Below are 20,848 nucleotides of genomic sequence, written 5' to 3'. Positions count from 1 at the left end.
TGAAAATGTACGTCTTAAAATCTAGGAAATATATTATTATAGATGTGATCAAATCATGGCTGGAGAGGTTGGAGCCACATAGCATGTATTTGGGAGATAAGAAATGTTTACAAAAATCTATTATTTATAAACATCTGTAGAAATTAATAGGCCATATAATATAGTAATGATTTTTTTTCTAAATGATTGATTTTTTTTGCATCATATAATTAGATTCATGACGATGTAATTAAAGTTACATGTAGCTCATTTTAATCATAACACTGGCAAGTGACACATTACAACGGACACAAAACCATCAGTTCACATAAGACGTAAACGACTATCGTAGGTCAATAGGTCACTATTGCAGGATTGCTTGTCAATAGACGCTGACATCATATAAGGCTTACACCGAACACGAGGTCCAGAGAACAAGATCTGTAATTGTATGATTATGGCTGGCCGCTTCTTACAATATTTATTGTATGTTAAAAAACTGGAATCGTCAGTGTTTTCAGGGTTTATGATAAGAATAATGGCGGACTCTTGTGAACAGGGTCCTCAAACTTTTGGTAGATACTTTGACTAACTGACCGCCATAAAGGACTTTGAGTCTGGATTGATGGTTTCGCATTTAGAATACGGTTGTAAACTACTAATGAAATTCGGTTCTTTCCGGCATATTTAATTGTGTGTACTCGAAATATTTAAACATGTAATAACGTATTTGTGTGTGTGTGTATGGCTAATTGCGTGAAAAAAACTAATCGAAATATTTGTATTGTGTTCCGTAGGCGACGTAGTAGTGAAACCCGATTTGAGCGAAAGTTTTTTTTTTCCTGGTAAATGTTGCATAACGCGAAATGTGTAGATAAAAGTGTTTCCTAAGACTCGCAGTTTTAGACGTGGAGTTATTTTTTTGAGCTGATGACTGGGGTCCTCCTTGACTCCTTAGTAAAAAAAAAAGAGTGTTTCAACGAGATTAGGGCCCAGAAGAGGCCTCCTCTTGCAGACTCGAAAATTACATTTGCATTTCTCACAAGTCGAAAATTTGACTATAAAATCGTGTAGTCCGATTATATTGATCGACGTTCCAGAAAGTGACGATCATCACCCTGATAATGGAAGTTGAAAGATCGTCTAAAATTTCGGCCAGTATGTACTAGACTAGACGAAGCCAAATTCCAGAAGTCGGCTGTCTTGTATTCAGAATGTTCTTTGAGAATTTGCATCTGGCTACTCTGTGATAATGATATGTAATAAGTGCAAACATTCATCTGTTTGTTCGGCTTGTAACACGTGCGGACTTGTAGGTAGATACCAACATTTCAATGGAACATACTCTTGTCAATCTTCAGTGCCGAGGTCGCCGTCAGAAAATCAAATCTGATATGTTAAAATTTTGAGAATACAGTCGTGTATTTTTTATTTATATTTCTATAAATATTCGCTTAATATAAAAATAATTCATATAACTGTTTTATACACTGTTAATTTCAGTACAAGTAGCCCTCGATTTACGCCGATTCAGAATAACGCCGATTTTGAAACCAGAAAGTAAAATAATGAAAAAATTACTATTATTTATAACGTTTTACAATGCTTCTCGTACTGATTCTTATACTAAATCGTAATTCGTACATCGCTGATTTTGAATAAAAATTATAAATACAGTCATCTCTGCAATTACGTATGTCTCGTTAACGCGAATTTGCTCCAATGAGATCGATGAATCGGTAAAAGCTGTTTGTGAAATGCAAACTTTTGCACATGCGAGTTTGCTCTTATGTAATTTCATTCCTTTCGCTTTAAACTTTCAAAGGACTAATTTAATCTCTCCGGAGGTACCGGGGTTATTTTTACTACGCGATTTTCTATAGGCCGGCGTCTTACATGAATGCAACTATCACATAACAGCAGAGATGACTGTACACATCAATCACATGAAAGAATCGCAGTCAATCGCGGGGACCAACGAATTGCCGATTGTAAGTGTGTAAAATATATTTTTTTAAATTCCCTTTATTTTATTTACGTTATTTTAGAGCTTTAAATGTAATCCCATTGCATTACTCGTCAATGTTTGAGTGCTGGGAATGCGTATCATTGACTTCCCATCGATTTACATTATAAAAGAGTTTCAATTTACGCCGGTTCGTCCAGGAACACATCCCCGGCGTAAATCGAGGGCTACCCATATTTTACGTGAAGTATCTTTGTATTGCGTACTCAGTTGTTTTCAAGAAATTTTGTAGATTAAGATCTGAGGTTGTGTTGGACGGAGCTGAACTGAAGTCACTCAAAAACTTTATGGAACATGTTTAGGTGTTCGTACAGATGTTGTCCGCTCTAAAAACTTCACTCGTTGCCAAAAACATCGCGGCTGCCTTTTTATTACGATATCCTCAGGTAATTAATCCTTTTTAATCACTTATATTCATGACTTCGGGTATTCTATATCGCGTAGATTCTATATTGTATCAAATTGATATATTGCTGTTCAATAGGATAATGGAATTTTAAAATCAAATCTTCTCTGGGCCACCATCTGGTCATTTATCTACATTTGTTTCATTATTTAGACTAAACGGTTGACAGCTGACTGGGACGTATATGGAACCTTCCCTATATTTGATTTTATCGTACTCACACGATTATAAACTCGTTCATTGTCTACAGTCGCCCACGAAACGTTTTAAAGACATTAACGGCGTTGATCTACGTTTAGAATAGACGCTGAATGTGAGTACGTCACAACGCGAATAAAATCTGGCTTCTTCAGTGAGAAAAGTTTCCGTCACAACACTCGCCCGAATCACGACACAATCACTGAAGCAGTTTGCTGCGTCCGTCTTATCACCACACGGTTCCGATCTGGCTCTACCAACTTGCATTTTATCGATAATCGAACAGGTGGTATATCGTAGAGTCAGCTGTCACTCTGGTTGTGACGTCTGCGTCAAGATTTGGCTCTTGCTTATTTAACAACATTCATAAAACTATCCAATTAAACTCAGTCTCTTATGTCCACGTCGGTCCACTGAGTTCTGACGTCGTGTGGCGATTGAATTTAACGTGATTTTGTACGAAGTTTATAAATTGGACTATAATGCAGAGGTCATCATCTTCTGGATTGTAACGCCGTGTTGTCTCGTAGGTTGCATCCGTCTTCAGGAAGACGTTTCTCCGAAACGTCGTTATCTACCTACAAGTCAACATGACACAAATACCCAGAAGACCGACGTCGACATGTTCGCCGTAGAACCTCAGGTCTAATTTAAGTCATAATATATTTCATGTTCAAATATATAAAATACATGTAAATTAAATTTAGTCTTGGACGTCTGTAGAATACATTTTTGAATGAATATGGTTTTGGTTTGTGACTATCCACTAGGCTACCTGTTGTACACGAAATTCAAATCTAAAATTATTTCTCAGAAATGGATTGTCTAAGGAAGAAATTCTTCATAGTCTGACATATCATTTTTCGAAGTGGTTTAAATATATTCCACAAAATACAAGGGAAATACATTTTTATTCAGTTGTAATGTTATCCCAAACAAAACAAATAAGAATGTATTTTAATAATATTTATATACGTAACCTCGACGTAAGAATATTTGTGCCTTTAACAACTAATTTTCCTGTCTAAATTACAACTTAGAAAATAAAAGTCAAGTGAGTACCAGAATCTGATAGACTGGAGTTGCAATATAATGCAATGTAAATATATAATTATTTATGTATGCAGTGTTTGTCGGCGCGCGCGTGAATTGTCAATCCTGTGGCGCCCACCCGCTAACTCATCACAAATGAAATGGCTCTGTGACTCTACCGTTCCCTGCAGGGCGGATGGTGTTAATGCCTTTGGATAATTTAGTAGTGTGGGCCGGGAGTGGAAAATGGATAACCGGTGTTGAGAGAGTCTCCAGGGGAACCATAACTCAGGCCGGGGACAGCGTGCCCGCGGGACCCGCTGATGGATGAGTTAGAAGACCTCCCTCCTCCTCCCTTTGCCTTGTTGTGCCCGTCTCATCCTCTCCAACGCATTAGGTTAACGCTGGATTTCACTGGAATTCTTTTATGAGTTTTCAATACATTTTAAGCATCAGCTCATCTGTTTATTTGAACCAAGACATTTCTCTTGTGATCTTTCTACCTTGAGTTCAAAGCCAACGAGGCAGAAACCTCCGCTTACCACACTGTCTCCAATGACGAACATGGACGTTTAACACCACTAATTCCAAAGCCCAAGATAAGACATGGTCCTAAACCAGTTTTACCATCCTCCGAGCCTCACAACATTTCTCCCTGAGATCCATTTTAATATTATCCTTCCGTCTCATTATTCTTAGTAACTGGTGGACGGAGAATGGGCGAAAGGAGGGATAGATTAATAAATAAGACTGAAATAATCAATAAAAATCAGGAAATAAAGAAATCATTAACACTTTTCACTTGTTCCTACTGTTCTTAGAAAATGACAGAATAAGTTCTCGACTAATGGAGTTAAATGGGAGATCATTCAGTTTTGTGTTTGACTACGGACTTGATGGCCAAGGTTCGATTCTCGGCAGGGGCGAAGGAGTTCTGGGTTCCATCCAGACCCCCCCCCCCCCGGAATTTCTTCCCCTGTGACAAAGTGCGACTGAGGGGTGACGCTGACCACTCACCCCATCTAGCGTCCAGGTCAAGAATCAGTAGGAGCGCTCACTTCTCTCCCCTCACATGTCTCCATGGCGTGTACCGGGGCAGAAAGTAGAAACTGTATTCATATAAGCGAATGTATAATTTTATTTGATGAAAAGTACAAATAGCAAATGTCCTATAGGTTTGAATATTCTTCACAGTACCTTATTATAACTTACAGGTTTATATAATAATTAAGTCATCGTCTCAATATGAAACTTTCCATCAAAACATGAATATTTTTATTTAGTAAGTAAGAAGCAATGTGGATAAATGGCTTTAAATTGCCATAATAAATTTAATAACATAAATTTAAATTATTTATTCTGTAACATAGGACTCGGAAAGAGGCGATTATTTTGAGTGCATCGTGCACCATTTATAATGCATCCCAGCACGTACTACGGTGTAAAAATTAAATCAGAAGGTAATCGTCTCTCTCAAGTACCCACGTGACGATAGTAAATTATTATAAAATTTGTATACTCTACATCTGTTGACCAATAAGTGAACTATTTCGATTCCCATAGAGCAAAGTCTAACATCTGTCAAAACCGCTGACGTCATCTTTCCATGGGGACGTAGATTAATGGGGATTGTTGCATGGTTCCGTGGATTTGAGGCATTGTTCTGGCTGTAATGTACCTTTATGAGCTGAGGAAATTACTAGATGCTCCTGTCCTAGAACAGCGGTTAACATGTGGAGTATCCCGACTGTAAAGGAGCATCCATTTTGTTAAACATATTCCATTTGAAACACGTATTTCTTTTGAGTTACATACATTACTACAAACACAACTGATTTATCTTCGCCATTAGCACTTGGCACTAAGTCTTGAAAGCAAAGTCACTCTGAGATTATGCAAACATGAGGATATAAAGTAGGCGTCTGTAAGTTTCGTTGCTTATTTCATCTTTCTATATCAGCTGTAGAGCTTATTAAATTAGAAATGGCATGACAGTTACGAACGATAAGGTTTTAAGGATAGGAAAGTAAGCTAATCTGTTTTAGATTTCCCGGAATTTACCAGTAATTGAAAGATTTCTGGGTCACTGGAGTTAACTACCCTTAATTTCCAGTTTTATTTGTAAATGGGATCGTATATTGTTCGACTCTAGAACTGTGCGTTTAATGACCGTGTAGGAAACAAACTCTTAGGTTCGTGGAGCTGACACATCGACAAAGAACCGATCATCACGAAGGTTCCTCCATTGTTTTAGGAACAATGCTCTAGGGCAGGGGTTCTCACCCTTTTTTGCTGGTGTACCCCTAATTCTAATTTAACACATTAAATTTACCACTGACCAAATTCGTTCAGGGAAAACTTATTTATTTTAATATTATCTTTTGATTTTATTACTTAGTTCGCGTACCACTCAATATTGACTCGTGTACCATCCATTTAATTTTATTGATTTATAACATAAAATAAAAATAAAAACATCAATAAAATTACATGAATTTTATATATTTTTTTTTAAAAAAAAGGGCTCTGTATTTCGACAGTGCCATAAATATATAAATGAAATTGACATTACATAAAATAAATACTTAACTAAGGGGTATAACATCTGATACATTTATAAATGTTATTATTATCTGACGACCAAAACATTATTAAATTAATCCATTCAGCATAATCTGAGCCCTAATAGTCATGTGGAAAACCAATAGGTCACTCATGGCTGTTTGATATTTATTATAACAAACATCAACACAATTTATAACGTGTGAGGTTCTCACGGATTTTAAGTAGTGGTCTTCTGAGTCGTAACGCCATTATGACCTGTAAGGAGAGACCAACGCTTCGGAGAAATTTAATGTTTCCATCTTCGGGGCTCAGATTGGGTTGTAATACAACTTAAATGCAAATTATTTAACTATAGTGCTCTCATAGTTAAGTTTTCATAATTTAGCATAAAGCACGCAGCGTCATCCAAGTAACAACTTAAAACTCAAGTAGTACAGGAAATTTTCAATTGGAACTAAGGCGTAATTCTTGAAGGCGGTGACGAAGTCTCGTGTGAATTTTTTCAGTTCCTTGAAACGAGTGCGGGGGAGCGGGGAACAGTTTGCTGTGGTTCCGTTCTGAATAAAGTAACATCTCTCAAGGACAGACTTCAGAGAAAATATACATAGTTGTCAAAATGTTTGCGATCTATTTATCGCTAAATAAAGTTTGTAAATGCCAGCGAGCTCTCTAATGTGAAAGACAGACAGTTCGCAATTAGCGGGTGGAAATTATGATTTATGAAAAAGTGACATGATCTCTTCTTATTTTAACATGAGAAAAACTTTACAGTACTTGGCACTCAGTAAGCTATATTCATAGCAGGTTAGTTCAGTGATACAGTCGTTCAGTTTTTATGAACGTACTTACTTCGATTCCAGACCATTCCCTGCTCTGACACTCCTTTATTAACATTACATTACTTTGCCTTCCACTAATTTAATAAAAATTATTGTTAAGTTATTACTCAAAGTTTGACGTCACAAACACATCTAAAATAATAAACTCTCTTATAATTTGTCACATAACTTTAATAAGTCTTTGTAACTACGAGAATATCAGATCAGGTTTTTTTGCAAATATCTTTATTAATCTACATAAACATAAACGTAATAAACACTTCAAAATTAGAGCAAAGAACAAGTGTTTATCGTTAAATTCGTTTTATAAAAGGAATGAACGTGACATCTCGCATCTTAACCATTATTTACAGCAGTGGCGCCGTACGGTGATAAATCTCGCAAACACCACATACCTACAAATCTAACAGCTTTATTGTACCTAACAGACATTAGTCTAACAGGATTAGTGATTGATTTGTACTGTCGAAAGAAGGAGCTTTTAAGAAATATGCAGCGAACTATCAAATTCTCTAAAAATAATAAAAAGGAAATTATTTACAGACTCAACTACTACTACTGGTAGCTAGCGTTCATTGTGGGATATTTAAAGTTTCTATCGGCCTTTATGAGGTTTGTCGCTGTTTTATCTTAGCGTAATTTCCAGATGAGTCACTGTCGCCTCCTTCCTAATTCATCATCATTCTCAATCATCCTCACACTCAAATTTACATATGTAATTTGTAACTGAATAACTTGTGCAGTTCGGAAGTTCTTAAATACAGAATCCCCCACAATAGAATGTTCATAGGTCAATGACGTGTTTAGGAACTCAGTTGTTTCGTAAGTGAACGGAAGCATCGATTATGCCAGAGATCCCCAAACTTTTATACCTTGCGCCCCCCTTAAAACATTTCATAAATTTCATGCCCCCCTTCCAGAATAAATGCAAGCAAACAGATTTGACATAAAATTTAGCTATACAACTAAACTGCCTCAACCAAGCAAAAGATATTAAAAATCTTTCTCCATATTTCATTAAAAAAGATTTTCATACAAACAACACCCCCCTCCCCTCCAGGTGAGCGAGCCCCACACTTTGGTAACCTCTGGATTATGCGATTCAAAAGCTCAGCCCTGATGTTAGACTTCACTACACACACCGGGGACTTTATACGTTCGTAAACATAGTCCGTAGCTGTTAGTCAGGTGACCTTGGTGGCCAAGAAACCTGAAACTGTCGCCTAATATGTTTATTGAGACACGCAGTCACGTACCAACTAAAATGGATTGGAATCCTAACGCAAATTCGAAATTAATCCAAAATTACGTTCTTGAACAGTGAATATTCTATTTCTGGACACGTGTATATCTGGGTTTGGCCGCCACTGTGATGTTTAATAGCTTGTAGCAAATTAATCAGTACAGTGTCTTAAAGTATATAGACGTTCTTAGTGCTATTACAGGACATAATGAAAAGAATTTACAATGATTAGCAACTATTTATGGCTGATATTCTTTAAGTAACTGAATGACTGACAATTGACTAATTATGATTCTAACTCCTTCGAGTAATAAGACAGAGAGTTATAAGGAAGTGGTGATTTACTGATCAACAGAAAGAAATCACATTATATAACATATTTATTAGAAATTTATGTAATATGTGCGTACGAGTGCAGGCAGTGTAGGTCTCCTAAAAAATTTGTCCTCAGTTTAGTATTCAAGGAAATTATAAATGGATTGACATATTACTAAAATGAATTCATGGTTACGACGAACCACTAGAATGAAATTGTTCAAGTCAGAGAAAGTCAATATTAAATAAAAGAGTGAATAAACCTTATTATTACTTAAAACTATCTTAGGAATTTATGGACACATCCCCAGTGACACAATTTTTTATAGTCTCGTGTTTGGAGAATGAAATCTCACATACGATATCCGGAATGAAAGAATTATTGAAGAATTTAAAATTATATAAATTATTATATTAGTGTTACATTATTTCCTGTTATAAGAACTGTAAATCGAATACTAAATATAATTAAACAGCTACATAACTATGGTTACTTAGCAGCGAATTTAGTTAGGTATTGGACTTTTTTTCTGTCTCTGTCTTCTTCAATTTATCCTAATTATTGTGGCAGAACTTAAATTAATATTAATGACATGACCTCGTAGTATTGTGCGTTGGGTATTTGATACTGACAGGGCCTAACTTGGGACGATTATATTTTTTCAATTCCTGAAGAAACACAAATGTAAGTCGAAGATTCGTCGTTACAATCTATAATAAAATAAAGATGCTTTACTTATATAATCTGCTTTCGTTCTGTATGTTTGAGTGTCGTCTTCTACGCTTCATTGATTGGTTCAATAGCGCCACGTTCTGTCTATATCCGGAAACTGAAGATTTATTGGATGTTTGTCTCCCTCCTGACGCGGTACAGCTCAGTACAGAAGAATCTGTTTCGCCGTCGTTTTGAGTACTAAGTTTGCGCCATTTGATGCTTTCCTCGCATTCCTGGTGGAACTAGACTTACACCAGAAGTCACTAAACTACAGAATCTCTTAACTAAGATTTGAGGTTTCCACAGCAGTGAGTCTAAAGATTGACGTCTTCTGGGTTGTTACGCCGTTTAGACATCGCCCTGATGACGGAGGCAGTATGACCTCTGAAACGTTGGTTAACATCGACCAGACTACACAGCGCAACAACCCAGAAGACAGAAAACTTCATACTCACCGCCCTGATGATGGAGGCAGTATGACCTCTGAAACGTTGGTTAACATCGACCAGACTACACAGCGCAACAACCCAGAAGACAGAAATCTTCATACTCATCACCCTGATGATGGAGGCAGTATGACCTCTGAAACGTTGGTTAACATCGACCAGACGACACAGCGCAACAACCCAGAAGACAGAAATCTTCATACTCATCGCCCTGATGACGGAGGCAGTATGACCTCTGAAACGTTGGTTAACATCGACCAGACTACACAGCGCAACAACCCAGAAGACAGAAATCTTCATACTCATCGCCCTGATGATGGAGGCAGTATGACCTCTGAAACGATGGTTAACATCGACCAGACTACACAGCGCAACAACCCAGAAGACAGAAATCTTCATCGCCCTGATGACGGAGGCAGTATGACCTCCGAAACGTTGGTAAACATCGACCAGACTACACAGCGCAACAACCCAGAAGACAGAAATCTTTAGAATCTCCTAAATAACGAGTATCGGAAGTTCTTTCTGAGGCTGCAGTGAGAATGTAGAGTTGTATCAATCATTTGCTCTGCATCTTTGCGTCTCTTTGTAATGCTCAGTGCGCTAAAATTCTGGAATCGGTGGTGAAAAGAATGTTTTTTTATCTCTGCCAAGAATTGAACCCCATTCGTCTAGCCCTTAGTCTGTATTCAGTGTACTGACTGGGCACAATTTCTCGACTAGCCGAGGAAATATTAGTTTATGAAAAAAGGACTCTTTTCTTCAGCACTGAAACACTGGTATATTGGGGAATTTACGTCTGCATCTCTCCGTGTAGGGTCTCTCTCGCGCAAAATGTCAAAAATGGTTTTGAACACTAGCACGAAATATATCTCCAGTAGGACAAAGGTCATAGCGAATATGTCAGAAATGAATGTTCTGAATCATATGGTTTGTTGGTTGCCTTCGGGCAATAGAAACTGAGTGTTTTAGTTTGATAATTCACAAACGAAATGTGACAAATACGAGGTGCGATCGCAAAGTTTCAAGACTGCGCGTATAAAAACCCGTACACTTATCTCAGGTATTAAATTCATCCATCACCCTCGAAGTAGTTCCCCTGGGAGTGAACACAACGATCCCAGCGCCGCTGCCAAGCCTGGAAGCATCCCTGGAAATCATTCTTACAACTTTCCGTTCATTCTGGAGTAGGCTAAATATTGTGATTAAGAATTCAGAGTGTATTATATGCATGTAATATAATGATAAAATAGCTAACAAAGTAAGTAATTTCCTCTTTTGCATGAATCCTGGTCGTGCTGTAGCTCAGGTGGTTAGTCACCGGCTTCAGGACACGAGGGCCTAGATTGATTCTCGAGAAATCCATGCAGAATTTGTGATGTACGAAGTGACATTGGGATAGGTTTTTATTCGAGTCCTTTGGTTTTCTCCTGTTACATCTAGGGATTGGACAAGGGGCCGCAGTTACACACACAGAGACACAGTCTCAATCCATCGTAACAGAAAAATGCGATAATACTACCCAACTGCGCGGCTATTACGTATTCCGAGGCTTTGAGTTCAATTTCTGCCTTTACTGAGCTTTGTGCCTTCTCTCAGTCCATCCAGTCAAATGTTTCGTTAATAAACTACCTTAAAGTATTTTATTTTCTATCTTAATTGCGTCATGTTTGTGTTTTATTAATACAATATTTTTATTTTCCGTCTATACACAAACTTAAAATAATGTTGTTTAAAATTATCTAAAATTATAACATTCTCAGTAGACACTGTAAACATGTCGTCGATACAAAAAATGTAACAAGATACAGTGTCTACTGAGAATGTTATAATTTTAGATAATTTTAAACAACATTATTTTAAGTTTGTGTATAGACGGAAAATAAAAATATTGTACCTTAAAGTATATAATTTTCCATAAACTTTATAACTTGTCATTCATTAATAAGTCTATAGATTGAGCTGACATTGTAGTTTTATCAACCACAAATAAATAAATATAATTATCCGTCTTAAAAAAGATTAACTTTACTGTACTTCGCTACTTAATTCATCTAATAGTCGTTAAATAATGTTCTTAATCAGTATAATTCATCTAATAGTCGTTTTGTTAGACGTTGTTAGTCTATTTTTCTCATTGTGTAATAATATGTTTATGACAGGCTCACTCCGGTGTGTTTGTCCTCCTTATATATTTTGATGACGATAAGTAACTAACTACTGCAAGTTAGTTATGATGAAAGCAATAAACATGCATAGAAATTCTATAAGAAACATTTTCTTCTATGTTAACTGGTAAATTCCGACAAATTTAAAATATAAAATAATCAACAAACTACGCAGATATTGTTAAATAAATTTCGTAATTTTTAATTCAGTTCTTGATAATTTACCCACGCAAACCTAAGAACTTTAAGCAAAATTTCTTACCAGAATTTCATGACTGCCATTTTAATTGGTGTCCTGGTATAGGCACTTTACGAAAAAGAACCTGTACAGCTAAGATCTAAAGTTTCGTCGTCATAAAACACGATCCACCTTTTTAATGGACTACCATGTCAGCCTGAAGTAATTTATTTCTTCTAATGTCTCTCTAACTACTAGCTTGAATAAAACATAGTATATATAAACCACTCGTTTTTAATATTGTTTGTCTCACGTCTCCTTGTAACCTAAAATTATCTTGTAAGACTTGAGGTTCTCACAGCGGTGAGTATGAAGATTTCTGTCTTCTGGGTTGTTGCGCTGTGTAGTCTGGTCGATGTTTATCAACGTTTCATAGGTCATATTGCCTCCGTCATCAGAGTATGAAGATTTCTGTCTTATGGGTTGTTGCGCTGTGTAGTCTGGTCGATGTTAACCAACGTTTCGGAGGTCATACTGCCTCCGTCATCAGGGCGATGAGTATGAAGATTTCTGTCTTCTGGGTTGTTGCGCTGTGTACTCTGGTCGATCTTAACCAACGTTTCGGAGGTCATACTGCCTCCGTCATCAGGGCGATGAGTATGAAGATTTCTGTCTTCTGGGTTGTTGCGCTGTGTAGTCTGGTCGATGTTTACCAACGTTTCAGAGGTCATACTGCCTCCATCATCAGGGCGATGAAGATTTCTGTCTTCTGGGTTGTTGCGCTGTGTACTCTGGTCGATCTTAACCAACGTTTCGGAGGTCATACTGCCTCCATCATCAGGGCGATGAAGATTTCTGTCTTCTTGGTTGTTGCGCTGTGCAGTCTGGTCGATGATAACCAACGTTTCAGAGGTCATACTGCCTCCGTCATCAGGGCGATTCATCGCCCTGATGACGGAGGCAGTATGTCCTCTGAAACGTTGGTTAACATCGACCAGACTACACAGCGCAATAACCCAGAAGACGGATATCTTAAAATTATCTTGTCCCAATTAAAAATCATTTGTGTCCTACATAAAGAAATACAACGTGTTCCAAAAATATGTATATACATTTCAGCCACTTGTTCACCTCTGTCAACTGGGCCACGAAGCATACCTACAATAGATTCGCTAATTCACTAAGTGCCAATGCTGATGTATGTAATGGTTCAGTTTATTTAAATATCTTTATTTCATTCATTGAATTTATGTATACATCTTTTAGGGGACACTGTGTTAGTAAACGACCTGCTTATTAATATTATAGAGCTGAAATCATTTAATTACATTTCAAGTTAAAAATATAGATTAGGCCTACTTATCACGTAGATTAGTGGTCTCCAAAATGGTGTGCGCGAGATGGTCCATGGGGGTCGCGAGATAATTTCAATTTAATTTTGTTTTGTATTCTTGTATCGAATTGTATTTCCGATTTTATGATGTGATATTAGATATAAATGCATACCATGTAAATTATTTATAAATAAATAAATAATAAATATAATACAAATTACACTTATATGTCACTTCGTTTCGTTAGTGAGGTAATTGAATGTATATGAACCTAAAATTATAATTCTTGTTAACATTGTGTGAACATTATAACTTTAAAGAATAGTTCACAGCTCAGTTCTGTCACGTGCTTCGTAGGCCGAATGTGAATATTAACATCGGCATTGCAACTTTTAATTCGTGGAGCGAAAAGTGATTCCAGTATTGAAGGCACGCGACTTCGAGCAAACACACAATAGGAAAACAGTTTGTTCCCTCTTACTTTGATTTTATCTGAGGGGAAAGTCGACACATTTTACACGTGCTTCTGGTTCGAAGCGAGGGCAAACAACCCCATGAATTAGCTCGCTCGAGGTTAATTTTCCTGTGGGTTCACGCGAATCATTAATCCCCTAATACCAGAATGATACCCCATTTACCAAATCTCCCTCCTTCTATATAGGGTTGATCGAGAAGGGTGCTAACACCCTCACGTGACAAATCACTACCACAGTGTCTCTACTTCCTAAGCATAGCAATACCTCTTGCCAGAGGTCAATGTTATACTGTGCGAGGGTATATGTTTATACCACTAATATCAACATCCCCTGCAGTCATGAATATTGCTAGGAGCGGGTTCATTTTAGTGGCTCTGTCTCTCTCCCCACCCCCTACGAGCGATGACGTAGTGGCTGAGACCTCACCCCCAGATGCAATACATCCCCAATCTAATTACACGAAACGTAGCTGTAATATTGCTCTCTGCGATAAATAATAGCGGTAGGTCCTGGGCCCCGATATTAAAGCAGCTTCCTTATAGGGGTTGGACCTAAAGCTGTGTGCTGAAACCAAATAAATTGACTTGAAGAAAATCCTACTTCGCCTCTGTACTTATTACTTCCTCTTATGATAGCCTCTTTCCTCTTTTTTAAAAAAAATGATCCTCAGGAATAAGTTCTGACTGTGGTCACATGTTCTCCACACAAAAGAGACGTTGAAATTGAAATGCCAAGTCCACTGCACGTATTCAAATGCGACCTTCCTCCAGATCGGTAAACGATAAACTTGGTTTTCTGTCCCACCATGAAGACGTATTAAAAGTGCAGGTGTAGCTCCATTTATATTTAACCTCGGTAATATTTGTGCTCACAATTATTTTCTAGATTCTTTATACACTGGGACTCATTGTATAGGAATCTGCGTGAACCCACAGAGGTCTTGGCGTTGTAGGAACAGATGAGTCACTGAACTACCGGGAATCGAACTCAGATTTTCCAGTTCATAGCCTAGTTATCTTAATGACTGTTAGGTATTGATGATTGTTTACTGGTGACACAGATCGGGGACAATTAAAATTGATCAATTTTTAATTTGATTAAATACGAAATTATGCTGACATAAATCTTATATATAAGATATCTCTCTGAAACAACTTTAATTACTTTGTTTTAATTGTGTTCTGTATTGTCATGCTGTTTATATATGTACCGTCATTGTTGATAAGACGACATATTTAAAGATGTAATTAATATTATATTATAATTCCAGAAGATATTTAAATATATTTTTAATAACATTTACTTCCGGCATCAGCATTAATTAATATTAATTTCTTTTCCAATAAATTTATTTTTTAATCTTGTGGTTGAAGTTATGTACTTTCTCCAACAACAGAAATTAAAACAGTTGAAAACCATCGGCCGTGTCAGTGGCGTTTTTGTAAAGTTGTTTCCCGCTAGAGTCAAAATTATCTTTCTTGTATTTCGTTAAATTTTGATAATATCGATAAGTGTTTCAAACAAACATTGTTTATTTTCGTGAGAACTATCCATTTTGCTACAAAAATGTTTACAACAAGCTCTTTCTAAAAACCAATAAAGCTGTAATCTATTTGAACCTCTTTTAGAGTATATATTTAAATTATGCGAATTAACATAAATCCTACAGACGTCTTATTGTAGACCACAAATGCCAAATTTAATCGAAATGCAGCAAGTAGTATCGGGAGTAAAACACGCAGTCGTACAGACATGGCCCCACCATGGATTAATTTTTTATCCGCACTGTACAAAGCTTTGACTACATTTTTTCGTGTAATATATTGTTAGTTGCCAAGCTCAGTAGTAGCTCCAATTATAATGAACCAATTCCACCCACTACTTCGCTCCCGATTCATTATTTACTCTCTTCCTCTCATTTGACACGAAAGGTCTGAGATACTGAAAAAAACATCGTTAAATAAACTATAAATTAATAAATTATCATCTGCATAAAAGTCTCGAAATCGAACCCGAGACCCCAGGATTACAAGTCCAGCGTTCTAACCGCTAGACCACCTCATCTTATTATTATTTAGTGTTCTGTCTGACGACAGGTCCGTATGAACAGGATCCTTCCATCCTTTTCTCGGACTGGGACCTGTTCATATACGTTCTTGGCAGATGATCCAGAAGTGGTTTGCCATTGCCTTCTTCTGTGTGTGAATGGAGTAATTGTTGGGATGCCACGGAGGAAAACTCCGTGTTGCCTAGACCACGGCCTTGCCTAACACAAGTTATAAATTCGGGCACCGCCGGGAATCGAACCCGAGACCCCAGCGTTCTAACCGCTAGACCACCGTGGCGTTTAGATTTATAGTAGCGGATTACAATGTAATCGGAGGTTTGGTTATTGTGTAAATGTTATCCTCTTGCACTGAATTAGACTTGCTCTCCTAACATTTAAAATTAACCGGTCAAAAACTTCACTGTTTTATGGAACAGAGACTTTCATTAAAACTGTTCTCCTGTCTCTGTCCCACATTTTAATCAACTAAAATTATGCATTTTCCATTTTCCCATCCCCGCTACATCCCCTCCTATCCGATCCTCCTTTATTTGGACAGACTAATTATATTTTGATAAAACTAACTATGAAGTTCCTCATTATGTAATTTTCTCCATCCCCCTTCATCCCTCTTAGGTCAAGATATTTTTAAACGCCCTGTTCTTGAACATCATCAATACGTCTCTTCTTAACTGGGGCTTGGGCGTGGTTCAGCAACTCCTTACGGTAAAAACGTTGTTATGAAATGTTATGAAGGGTCTCAGCTGACTACAACTGTTTGTAATTTGTGATGAAAACTTAAGAACTATTAGTTTGGCTAAATGTGGTAACGATGATAATTAATACGTAAAAGTGACAGCGAAACAGATTTAGATTATAAGTCTGCAGTGTATTCTCATCCAAGGCGAAGTAAAATTAGTCTGAGATTGAAATAAAAATCGGTGGTCAGATGTAGAACTAACAGTGCGCCAATTACGAGCTGGGGGTTAATTTTCTACAGCTGACCCCGGACTCTGTGACCTAATTGACGTTCTGCAACAACCGCTGACCTGCGCAGTGGAAGGTAGCGTCAGCTCGGGATATCCGAAGGAGCGTATGTTTTTTTTTTCTTTCAAAAACATTATATGGACAAATAAATTTGCTTGTGCATATATTATTTAATTAATATTATTCTACTGAATAAAAATTTTCTTGGATATTATTCATCGTCTAGTAAATATAAAACGTAAAACGACGTTTCGGAGATGGGACTCTATCTCCGTCTTCAGGTTCCTACACAGTTGGGCCCACTAGATAGAGCTAATCCCTATCTCCGGACCTTTCTTGGATATTATCCATCGTCTACTAAATATAAAACGTAAAACGACGTTTCGGAGATGGGGCTCTATCTCCGTCTTCAGGTTCCTACACAGTTGGGCCCACTAGATAGAGCTAATCCCTATCTCCGGACCTTTCTTGGATATTATCCATCGTCTACTAAATATAAAACGTAAAACGACGTTTCGGAGATGGGGCTCTATCTCCGTCTTCAGTTTCCTACACAGTTGGGCCCACTAGATAGAGCTAATCCCTATCTCCGGACCGCAGGAACCTGAAGACGGAGATAGAGTCCCATCTCCGAAACGTCGTTTTACGTTTTATATTTTATATTTTACTATACGATGGATAATAACCAAGAAAATTTTTATTCAATTGACTCTTCACCATCGTCAAGAAGTTTTAGATTAGATAATCTTATTCTCCTGCCTTAGTCATATCGCATTGAATGAGAGTGGCAGATAAGAATTTTAAAGGGAGCTGTCGTGACCTATTTTAAGGTAGCGTTCCAGCATTAACATCAATGAATCGGGAAAACATTAAAATTAAATCAGAATATTACTGAGTCCGTACCTCTGAAATACGCGGTACCAGCGCTGACCAAGTGCCTTGAGAAGAACGTTGTAGTTTGAATCCCAAGAGGTTACAAGAAACCAAATCGGTTCTCGAGTTGTGCGCAGGCGCTAGATCGCGGTACGAACCATTTGTATCATTGACTGCTATAACATCTGATAAATCTGTGGAGCCAGCCACGTTTGTTGCTTCCCAACCATAATTGGGTCTGTCTTAAGTCTGGTAGTAATATTGTGTCATGTTACTCTTCACAAATATAAAACCTTTTCGAATAAAACACGGTCTATTGGAACTAATTAATGTTACTTAATGGTATTCACTTAAGACTACGTGTTTCGGAAATTATATTTCCATCATCAAGAAATAAATATTAAGTCATTTGTCTCATATGCGTGTCTGAAAGGTGACATTGCAGATAACTCTCAAGTTACTTTAATACTTGTACTGGTAACTCAGTAGATATTTTAGCTGTTAGGGTGACTTTTTCGTTATTTGTTGGGGGGGGGGGTGGATTTACTAACTTTTCCATGCTAAGTTCATAGCCCACATTCCATCATCAAATAAATAAAGTAGACTTATTTGATCCAAATGCTGTATTTGTGTACGTCCTTTTAAATTTTGAAGTAGGCTGATTTTTACGAAATTTGGCATGGACGTTATGGCACTTGAGGTCACCTCAACCACCTACATTTTAATTTCCTAAATCAGCAATAAATTGTGATGTGGAGTGACTAGCATCAATGAACTAAACATTTAAATCTCAGTGGTAACTATATGTACCACCTACTTTAAAATTAGTAATATTTCATTTTGTATTTATGGGTTTCGTGTGATTAACTATATAAACAGTGACTGTTTCCTTAAATAGCATTTACAAGTTGTGTTTTCTTTGAGGTACAGACTAAATTCTTAAATATTTTTTGGCTGAGTGTTAATACAGGTCCCGAAAATTACATATGGTCTAACATAATCGTTCGTTCAGGTAGCCTGTTTTTTATATTTTTAAATTTAAAAGACCGTGGCCGCATGTTTTATGTTTTTAATATATAACAATGTATTATGTAACATATTTACAATTATAAACAATAATAATTAAAATTAAACGAGTGTGTGTTTGGAACTTGCGTACATGCCAAGCGTACAACCTCATGAACTAAATTACCCTGCGTAGGTATATTATAAACTTATATAACCAAAATATAACATCAACAACACAAGATTTGAGCGAGTAAAGATCTGTTAAGTATAAAGTTGGGTTTTATTTAAATTATGCCCGGAAATTCTTATTAGTAAAAAATATTTTATTTATTTATTTCTGTGTTAAAGTATAATTCACGTTGTGACAGCCTCTATATATATATGTCCTGTTTTCCATTAAAACAGCACATAAACAGGTGTTTTACGTTGAACTGCCGGTCTGAGGTACAAATAACATTATTTTCGACAAGTAATTTCATGGACTAACGAGTTGCAGATTTAGGGCTGCGCAGTGCATCCGATGACTTACTGCATCTCTTTTGCAAAATGGAGTCGACGTAGAGAATCTATCGACCAGTACACAGCAGCTTTATCAGACGTCAAGCAGAGAACAAGCGTGAGACGAGATGCTAACGGGGCGACCATGTTAGACATAAATTTAATTTAATGAAGTTTGTTATTTACTGAGTTTAAACACTGTGATACTAGGAACGACCCGTTCTTCAAGTGCCTGAGCACTGCGGGTCCCAACTTTTCGTTGGCTCGATCTATAGACATTCGGTAGGACTCCTTGGACGAGGGATCGGCCTATCGCAAGGCCTCTACCTGTACACAGGACAACGCGGACAAACATCCATGGCTTGAGTGGGATTCGAACCCACGGTCCCAGCGACCAAGCTGCCACTGCGGACCCCGAGTTTAAACATTGAGCAGAATTATTTATCGTTTTGAAGTTTTATATAATTATGTACACCTGAGGATGGTTCTTTTAGGAACTGAAACATGTCGTGAAACATGAAAAATGATGGTCTAATGTAAATCGAATATTTCGATAAAGAACATCATTTAATATTTTAAATATTTTAAATGTTAATTATTGTAATATTTTAATATTTAATAAGAATTTATTGTGATTAGACGGACAAGATTTAATATATACTGAGCAGAAAATGAACTGTATTATTTCGCGTATGTTAATATGAAATTCTCTTGTTTGAAGTGGAAGGGAGTGAGTAACGCGATTCCTGAATGCGCAGGTTTGGTTCCAAAATCGCAGAGCCAAGTGGAAAAAGCGAAAGAAGACGACAAACGTCTTCAGGACGCCCGGAGCGCTTTTGCCGTCCCACGGATTGCCTCCCTTCGGCAGTATGTCCGAAGGACTCTGTTCCACGGGCATGTTCGGCGGTGCTGACAGCCGCTGGGGGGTTGGCGGCATGACTCCAGGTCAGTTGGACGCTCCAGTGCATTCGGGTGGACGACTGCATCTTCCAGAATTGCGTGTCCGCACTCAGACATCGCGGTCTGGAACACTCAGTGGCTCAACTCTTTATATCATTCGTCGTACAGAAATAAGCAATTCCGAGTTTGAGAATTTTACTAAAAGGCTTTTAATTTCTCAGAACATTCGCCCTTTATTGCTAGCCACGAATTATTCTAGTCGTACGATGCTCGAGTTCTATGGAACTCAAATGTTCATTTAAGTGTTCACAAAAGCCCACCACTCCATCGTCAACAACATACGCACAGTTTCAGTTACAAATCAAACATAATTAGATGAACAGGACAACAAGATACTTAGCATAAATGAGTACATGGTAGACCAATGTGTAGATTGGAAGATAATATTAAAGTGAATCTTAAATAGCGTCTGAGTATGTAGACTGAATTATCTGGCTCCAAATAGAGTAGGAGGCCCTTGTAAACATGGTAATGGACCTCTGGGTTCAACAAGAGACCGAAGACGTTTGACCGGCTGAGTAACTATCAGCTTTCTAAAGATGACTCCGTCCCATT

At 37.3% G+C, this 20,848-nt stretch overlaps 1 protein-coding gene across 7 annotated transcripts in view; it reads left to right on the top strand.

The window, feature by feature from the left end:
• LOC110827843 (uncharacterized) overlaps nucleotides 1-20,848 on the top strand; it is a 536,626-nt gene that overhangs the window by 507,419 nt on the left and 8,359 nt on the right. For all 7 annotated transcript variants that reach the window (XR_002542483.2, XM_087354894.1, XM_087354893.1 and 4 more), the window contains one exon: nucleotides 20,092-20,278. Coding sequence is in view for 6 of the 7 variants with exons in the window: in XM_087354894.1 (XP_087211020.1) it covers nucleotides 20,092-20,278 (187 nt within the window). In the remaining variant the exon portion in view is untranslated. The remainder of the gene's footprint in view (nucleotides 1-20,091; nucleotides 20,279-20,848) is intronic.

The sequence above is a fragment of the Zootermopsis nevadensis genome, unplaced genomic scaffold (genome assembly GCF_977971745.1).
Source record: "Zootermopsis nevadensis isolate Lab colony 2312 unplaced genomic scaffold, Znev_1.0 Znev_ptg000024l, whole genome shotgun sequence".
Taxonomy (NCBI): domain Eukaryota; kingdom Metazoa; phylum Arthropoda; class Insecta; order Blattodea; family Termopsidae; genus Zootermopsis; species Zootermopsis nevadensis.
Note: the sequence above shows the minus strand (reverse complement) of the source record. Positions and strands in the feature narration are given on the sequence as shown.